The sequence below is a fragment of the Pseudonaja textilis genome, chromosome Z (genome assembly GCF_049901715.1).
Source record: "Pseudonaja textilis isolate UNSWEBS1 chromosome Z, rPseTex1.2, whole genome shotgun sequence".
Taxonomy (NCBI): domain Eukaryota; kingdom Metazoa; phylum Chordata; class Lepidosauria; order Squamata; family Elapidae; genus Pseudonaja; species Pseudonaja textilis.
In genome coordinates this window covers 83,094,652-83,103,222 of record NC_142008.1, presented here as the reverse complement: position 1 = coordinate 83,103,222, position 8,571 = coordinate 83,094,652, and the positions used below count along the sequence as shown (strand labels likewise).

The 8,571-nt window shown below is 46.5% G+C and overlaps 1 protein-coding gene across 1 annotated transcript; it reads right to left on the bottom strand.

The window, feature by feature from the left end:
* Positions 1-8: 8 nt before the first annotated feature.
* LOC148124119 (uncharacterized) lies at positions 9-5,363 on the bottom strand. The gene is made up of 5 exons (XM_087917186.1): positions 4,900-5,363; positions 3,904-4,060; positions 2,468-2,946; positions 1,653-2,360; positions 9-273 (listed from the first exon to the last, which is right to left on the bottom strand). Exons 1-5 carry the CDS (start codon positions 5,361-5,363, stop codon positions 9-11), a joined length of 2,073 nt encoding a protein of 690 aa, XP_087773312.1.
* Between the last annotated feature and the right edge of the window lie 3,208 nt (positions 5,364-8,571).

Here is an 8,571-nt window from a genome sequence, read left to right as displayed (position 1 = left end):
TTTAAACTTCAGCCATCTCTGCTGCTCCGGAATCGTTCGAACCCACCTGGCACCCTTGCTGCTGCTCCTACTCCTCCTGGCACGGACGAGGCGTGGGTTGGCGTCACCCTCTTTCCTTCAGGGATATAGGGAAATTTTCCCAGTCCCAGAACAGGAGTATTACTTCTTGCTCTTGAAGTATTTACGCCATCAGTCAGACGTCTCCTGAAGACTTCCGAGGCGATCATATCAGGAGCAAGAAAGGGGCGCGAGGAGCGGGGACACGGAAGGGGACTAAAGAAACAGATCCAAGGATGCGCTTAGTTGGTCAGGACAGGATCCAGCCCTAACTGCAATGGCGGGAGACGAAAGCGATGGGAACCAAAGATCATGTAATTCAACTCAACCCTTTGGCTGAATTTATTGCTCAGATTATTTAAACTGGGGAGCCTTAATCAAATCAATGAATCTGAACTGTGATTCCATCCTCCGGAGAAAACACCTTTGTGGATCTCGCCTCAAGAAGTATAGCGTAGAAAAGAAACAGCAAAGTTGACCTATAGGAAATTATTGGAAAATCATCAAGGGGAATTTTTAATTAGGGTATGTAAAGAGACCAATTAATTGCAGAAGTATATAGTTATAAATGGTTTCCTATCTGCAGTTATCAAAAGGATTCAAAGTGGACAAAAAGATTTTGGCATGGAGAGAGAATATAAAATACAATTGTGCACTAATTATGAATAACTAGTTGTTAAAAATTGCACACTTTTGTTGAAATTTAATACAGTTTAATTTAATATAGGTTAAATAATGTATGACTAAAATTTTTGATTATAAAATACAGATTGATCAATGAAAAATATGAAAGGAGATGAAATTTTATTGTGTTATGATTTCAAAGATAATATAAAATGATATGTAATTAAAGATATATTTCAAAGATAATATAAAATGTTATGTAATGTACCTTCATACGTGCTTGGTGAATATGTAAGAAAGCTAAAAAATATTGAATTCAAGTACATATTTTTATATAGAGGTTTTTAAATAATAATATTCAGTTGAAAGATTTTTTATTTTTAGGACTAATGAATATACAGAAAAAAATCGCAGATGATTATTTCAATATATAATCACTATGGAAAGATTATTACCTATCCATAAAGATGGAAAGATCAAATGCTACCAGCTATGAAGGAATGGCTGACAAAATTGAAGATCTTGCTGAGAGGCATAAACTAATGTAGACAATGTCTACATTTATTGGTAACTAGAAACCCCTTATGGACTCTTTTGGCATAAAAATGATTAGAAAAGAACATGTTGCAGAAAGAAGAGAATAAATAAAGAGAAAGATTAAGATATAACTGTATTTACAACTGCCGTGAAGAATATTGGAAGTCTACATATATGTTAGATCTCGAAAAGGAGGGAGGCCACACCAGAGCATTTCTCAAAACACGCTTTATTCGGAAATAAAGGGGGCTGTCGCGTCTGCATTGCTAACAGCAGACTTGCCAGCGAACAGCGGCTGGCTCAACCTAGCAGCTGGCTTTTATAGCCGGCTGTCGAAGGAGCCAACCAATGGGGGTGTAACGCCCCGCAGGAAGAGCGGACCTGATGGAGAACTGGTGTCAGCCCGAGGACATAACACCCCTTCCCCCAGATACGAACATGAATAGTCTTGTAGGTATGCGGGAGGTTTGTGCGATCGCCCTGATCGGCGCAGTTCGGGTGAGCCCCCAGGCGGTACAGAGTTCGGGGCAGCGGAAGCTGGATTTGTTGGGAGCTGGTCGGCCACCTGCGCGTGGTCGTAGACCTCAGGCCGGCTCGCTGAGTTGTCGCAGCCACTTAGTGCGGTGGGGTAGTCGGTCGGAAGGGCCGATGACTCTGGTGGACGGTTCCGGTCTATTGTCTGTTCCCTTGACTCGGCTGGAGGGGATTGGTCGCCCTGGATGTCCCAGTCAGGAGTTGCGTGTGGTGCTTGGAGTGTCACCGCAGCCTCTGGGTCGGTACTGGCGAGCTCGGCTGGACGGCTCCGTATTTGGTCTAGGTGTCTCCGCCAGATGCGCCCGTCTTCCAACTGGATGCGGTACGATCGGGGACCTGTGATGGCCACGATCTTTCCAGGTATCCACAGTGGGTCGCCTGCGTAATTCCTGGCGAAAACTCGGTCCTGTAATACAAAACTCCTGACCCTACTGTTAGACCCAATTGGCGTGTCTGGGCAATAGTGAGGGTGCAGTCTATCTAGTATTGTCCTTAAGCGTCTGCCCATTAGTAACTCGGCTGGAGATTTGTTGGTGACCGTGCAAGGGGTCGAATGTTGGCTCATAAGGAATCGAGAGAGCCTGGAGTGCCAGTCATCTTGGGTGAACCTGGCTAGTGCCTCTTTGGCAGTTCTGACAGCTCTCTCAGCCAGTCCATTGCTCGAGGGATGAAAAGGGGCCATTAGAATGTGCCGATGCCCAGGTTGGTGACATACCGGCTGAAGTCTGTGGACGTAAATTGAGGGCCATTGTCTGAGACTATAGTGTCCGGCAGACCGTGTGTGACGAACAGACGGGTTAGAGCTTGGGCAATTGCTCGAGTGGTGGTTGTGAGTAGAAGGGCCACATCGATCCATTTAGAGAATGAATCTACAACTACTAGGAAGGTCTTGCCTTGAAATGGGCCGGCCAAGTCAATATGCAGCCGCGACCATGGTGCGTTGGCGCTTTCCCATTTGGTGGGAGTGGTGATTGGAGGTGCAGGCCTGGACTCTTGACAGGGGTGGCAGGAGCTTACCCATTTCGCGATTTCGTCGTCCATGCCCAGCCACCAGACGTAACTCCGGGCCAATGCCTTCATTCGGACAATGCCGGGGTGCCCCTCGTGCAATGCCTTCAGGACGGGTCTGCGCAGAGATTCCGGGATGACAACTCTGGTCCCCCAAAGCAGGCAGCCCTGTAAACTGGAAAGCTCCTGTTGGCGGACTTTAAATGGTGAAAAATCATTAGATGGATTACTACCCGGCCACCCCCTCCATTACCCAGTCCAGGACCTGGGCGATAAGTGTGTCTTTTCTGGACTGAAAAGCAATGTCTCTCACAGTGACTGGAATGCTGAACTCACTGGTGTCGAAAATGGTGTGTACTGGGGCCGGATCCTCCACGGGTGTTGGCAGCGGGCAGCGGCTGAGGGCGTCATCGTGGCTGAGGTTTTTTCCTGGGCGGTGAACTAATTTGTATGAATAAGCCGCCAGGAATAAGGTCTACCTTGTCATCCTGGGTGACAAGACTTGCGGCGTTGTTTCTCCCGGAGAGAAGTCCCAACAGTGGTTTGTGATCTGTAACTAGTTCGAAGTTGTGCCCGAATAAAAATTCATGGAATTTTTAACTGCGCTACGGCAGCGAGGGCCTCTTTGTCAATTTGACTATAATTACATTCCGTAGTTGAAAATGTTCGAGAAAAGAATGCGATCGGAGCTTCGGATCCGTTGGGAAGCCTGTGACTTAAATACGGCCCCAATCCCGAAGGGTGAGGCGTCAGCAGCTAAAACCAGTGGCAGGTGCTGGTTGAATTGAATCAGCACAGCGTCTGAAGTAAGTAGTGACTTGACTGCCCTAAAAGCGTATTCCTCTTTGGGTCCCCAGTGCCATGGTGTATTTTTGTCTAAAAGTCTATGCAGTGGTTCGGCCACTGAAGCTTTGTGAGGCAGGAATGATGCATAGAAGTTCAGCAGGCCTAGGAAGGCTTGTAGCTCTGGTTTGGAAGAGGGGGTGGGTGCCTCATGAATGGCTTTGACCTTAGATTCCACCGGGTGAATGCCAGAGGCGTCTATTCGGTATCCAAGAAAGTCCACCTGTTTAGTGGCTATGGCGCATTTTCTTTTTTTAGTTTGAGGCCATGCTGTCTGAACCTATCCAATACCCCTCTTACTCTGAGGAAAAGTTGGGCTCTGTCCCGGGCTGAAACCAAGATGTCATCAAAGTATGGAACCACACCAGGAAGGCCCTGCAGGATCCGTTCCATTAATGACTGGAATATGCCCGGGCGACGCTGACGCCAAATTGGAGCGCTTGCATCAGAAGGCCCCCTGTGGGTAACAATGGTTTGCAATTCGGCCGTTTGGTTGTCCACAGGAAACTGCTGGTATGCCTGTGACATATCCAATTTGGCGAATATAGTTCCTGGTTCAAATGTGTGAAGTAAATGTTGGATTACTGGCACTGGGTATGCGCTAGTCTGCAGATAGCGGTTTATTGTGGTCTTGTAGTCTGAACACATTCTTATACTACCATCCTTTTTTAGGGTGTGACAATTGGTGTCTCCCATTTAGCAAAATCTGTGGGTTCAATTACCCCTTGCTTGAGTAATTTGTCTAGTTCCGCATCTAGCTTAGATCGCAGAGCAAATGGTACTCTTCACGGCTTTAAGCAGATGGGAACTGCTTGGGGTCTACCGAGAAGGATATAGGTGTGCCTTTGTAACAGCCCAATTCATCACTGAATACGTCAGCGTAATCTGAAAAGAGTGAGTCGGTATCGGAGGATGAGACAGCATGTACTCCCGTTAAGCTAAGGCCGAGAAAGGGAACCAATCCAACCCCAGAAGACTAGGAAGGGCACCATCAACTACCACTAATGGCAGGTGGCCTTTAAAGGATTTGAATTTGACGAGGAACTTGCCTGTTCCGAGCACCGAATATTCTTCCCTTGATAGTCCCTCAAGGATAGGCGACTCTTCTGCAGTTGCTTCCTGGACAGGCTGGGACGTATTTTCTTAAGTGTGCTCCACGAAATAATCGAGAGTGCTGACCCGGTATCGACCTCCATAAGGCAGGGTTTACCTTCTAAATGAATGGAAAGTTGTATTTTATTAGGAGTCAAAAAAGTATGGTTAGCTTGATAGCATGTATAACAATTTTCTACTTGCCTGGGTGGCCCCGGAGGGGTGTAGGAAGATGTCTTTTGTGGGGTCACGTGCGTTGCCTGGCACACCCTGGCGATGTGCCCTTTCTTGTTGCAATTGTTGCAGGTGGCGTTTCTGAACCTGCACATCACTCTGGCATGGGGACCACTGCATGAGAGACAAAGTTGGGTGTGCCTAGGTGCGTTGCCGTCTCTAGGTCTAGCTCCTACCTGTGGTTGCTTGAATGGTTTAAGGCGGTGGACTTCTGAATGTTCAATAGGCTCTTCCTCGTTCACTGCTTCCTCGGAATGCACAGTGACTGGACTGGTTTTGGGTGCGCCTCCCTGTATTTCAGTGGCTGACTGTATGGCTAGCTCAGCGGCCAGGGCTTCTTCGATTGCTTGGGCGAGGTTAAGGTCCTTTCTGGCCAATAAGCGCCTCTGTAGCCTCGTGTCTCTGACCCCACAGACAAGTTGATCCAGGAGCATGTCATCGAGGTAGTTTTTAAATTCACAATGAAGGGCTGCGGTTCTGAGGGTGGCCATATACTGGTTTATGGTTTCTCCATCTGCTTGTTTCCTCATGCGAAAGGCAAAGCGTCTCGCGATCTGCGACGGCTTTGGCGAATAATGATTGGAGAGTATCTCCAGCAGCTCAGACCATGGAACATTCTTTAACTCCCTCGGGGCGCATAGTGCTGTTGCGGTGTCGAACACTGCGGCCCCGCAGTAACTCAGGAAAAATGATTTCTTCTTATTGTCTGTAGCGTCGGCCAGCCCAACAGCATCAATGTAATGATTGAAACGGCTCCTGTAAGAGTCCCACTTGTCTTCGTCTGGCTTAAATGGCGGGAACGCCGGATTTGAATTCATGTTTGGTTTCAACCTGTGGCAGGTTGATCAATCTCACTGGGAATACAGGCCCTGGATGCGGTAGCAGCTGCAGCTCGCAGCGCTATTTCAGCTCAGTGTCTCAGCTCTTGGAATCTCTCTGGGTTTGTGTGGTAGCAGCTGCAGTTCGCAGTGCTATTTCAGCTTAGTGTTTCAGCTCTTAGAATCTCTCTGGGTTTCCACGCTCTATATTGCCCTTGGCGGCTAGGCTGTAGCGCCGTAACTGACGTCTGTTTAAATTTCGTGCCCTTACAAGGCGTAGGCGGCTATGGCTGTAGCTTCGTGCCGACAGCGATTTAAATTGCGCGCCAACTTTCAGCGATTGTGAGCGCGCAGCGCCGAGGCTCGGCTAGGCAGAATCCGGCAATTTCGGCTGGATTCAATGCCGGGCGGCTGAGGCTCTCAGCGCCCTACTTCCCTGTAGCTATTTGTGCACTTGGCGGCTACACGCTCCACTTCGCTCTGTATCTGTAACGGCTGACCGAGGCTTTCAGCGGCGCGCTACGGCTCAGCGTTCAGGTGTGTGACTTCAGCTCTTGTATTGCTGCTGGTTGGCCGGATCCCATCCTCGTCGCCAATGTTAGATCTCGAAAAGGAGGAGGCCACACCAGAGCATTTCTCAAACACGCTTTATTCGGAAATAAAGGGGCTGTCGCGTCTGCATTGCTAACAGCAGACTTGCCAGCGAACAGCGGCTGGCTCAACCTAGCAGCCGGCTTTTATAGCCGGCTGTCGAAGAGCCAACCAATGGGGGTGTAAACGCCCCCAGCGGAAGAAGCGGACCTGATGGAGAACTGGTGTCAGCCCGAGGACATAACAATATATCTTTTTCTTTCCCTTCTATTCTTTTACTTTTTTTTCCCTTTCTTACACTGTCTTTGATTCCTTTCCCTTTTATTCCCATTCTTTATATCTATATTAGATTAGATTGAATTTGTTTTTATTTTCTTTTTAAAAAGATTTAATATAAAATTATGGTATATAGTTTATATACCGTGTTTCCCTGAAAATAAGATCCAGTCTTATTTTATTTTGGACCCCGAAATAAGCACTGGGGCTTATTTTTTTAAATCTTGAGGAGGTGGTGAGCGTGGGAGCTGATGGGAGTGAGCGTGTCCCTACCGCCAGCTCCACACTCTGTTCTACCATCTGCTTGCCTGCAGCTGTAACAGTCCAAACTCCCTATACGACTCGCCCTCCGCCCTCCCTGTCTGCTGGACTTGCTGCTGCTGGGACACTGGAGCTAGAGTCTTGTCACACCAGTGGACCTGCTTGCAGAAGAATGCCATGAGGCTTGTCGCACCCGTTGGAGCCACTCATGGTAAAATGCCACAAGGCTTGTTGCACTGGTGGAGCCATTTGCAGCCAGATGCTGCATGGTGGTTGTGCCATTGTGCACATGAAGGGTGGCACCAGCACAATGAGCTGACAGGTGTTCTGCCATGAGCGGCTCCACCAGTGCAGAGGGATAAGTGGGTGCAATGTGCGTGTGGCACATCAACCACGCACCCCCGCCTTAGCTTGATTTTTACACCTGCGCCTTTATACCTGCGCCTCATACAACCAGACAGCAGGTGAGGCTTACATGGGGCTTTTGGGGGGGTAGGGCTTATATTAGATGCAGGCATGAAAATTAGGCTAAGGCTTGTTTTCGGGATAGATCGTATTTTCGGGGAAACTCAGTACTATATAAATTATATAGGTATAAATATTACAATATAAATAAAATTGCTCATCTTTCAAGTTTATTCTGACTACAGTTTGCAAGGACCATTGGTTGTAGATCTTATATCTAAAAGTTTTTGTGGGGAAAATTGGGATTGGTAAAAGACTTCTATCTCATCAGTTAAAATAATACCATTAATTGAGTACAGTAGTATCTATCTGTTGTTTAATTATTTACATTTTAGATTTAGTTTTGAATCCCATTTTTTCTTCAGGAGTTCAAAGTAATTTAGATAGATATTTCTCTTCATTTTATCTCATTTTATCTCTGTGAGATAAGATGGGCTGAGGAAGTTTGACTAGCCAAAAGTCATTCACTGAAAGTTGACCTGAATCGTGGTACCTTGAACCTTTGTCCAATACCTTAAACATTACTATACAGTACAAATGCTCCATCTTTTTAAACATGAGACCATATACTTCATTTAATAGATTACAACAAATTTAATAAATAATACATGAGACTACATAGTTCATTTACTAGAAATGGAATTGTATCATTGTTATACACCATTCCAATATTAGGTATAGTTCTGAAAGAATTAGACATAGGGAAAATGATTTGGAATTGGAACTGATCAATTGTGTCTTATTTAAACTATGTATATAAAAATAGCTATGTGTGTATTTGTGTGTGTGTGTGTGTGTGTGTGTGTGTGTGTGTGTGTGTGTTCCAGCATAACTCTTGAACGCCTCAAGCAATTTCAACCAAACTTGGTACACAAATCACTTACTCTCTGGAAAGAAATACTGTGGGGGTAAGATACCCCTAACACCCCTTGGGGTGTGTGTTCTGTTAAGATACAGCCTACACAGCGTGGTGGAGTTGCCATGGTAATGTCTTCACAGTGCTCCACAAGGGGGCTCCCTCTGGTAAGGGGGAAAATCCAACATTAGAAATTACATTTGGTCCAGACATTTTCAACAAGGCTTTGATTATTCTTGAGGACAAATGTATGGCCATGTTCAATAAACATTACTGCAACTTGGCCTGCCTGCACCACTACGAGACCGACATGACATATATCACACAGATTACATACGAGAAAAGAACAACATTGAACAGCTTAGTGCATATATC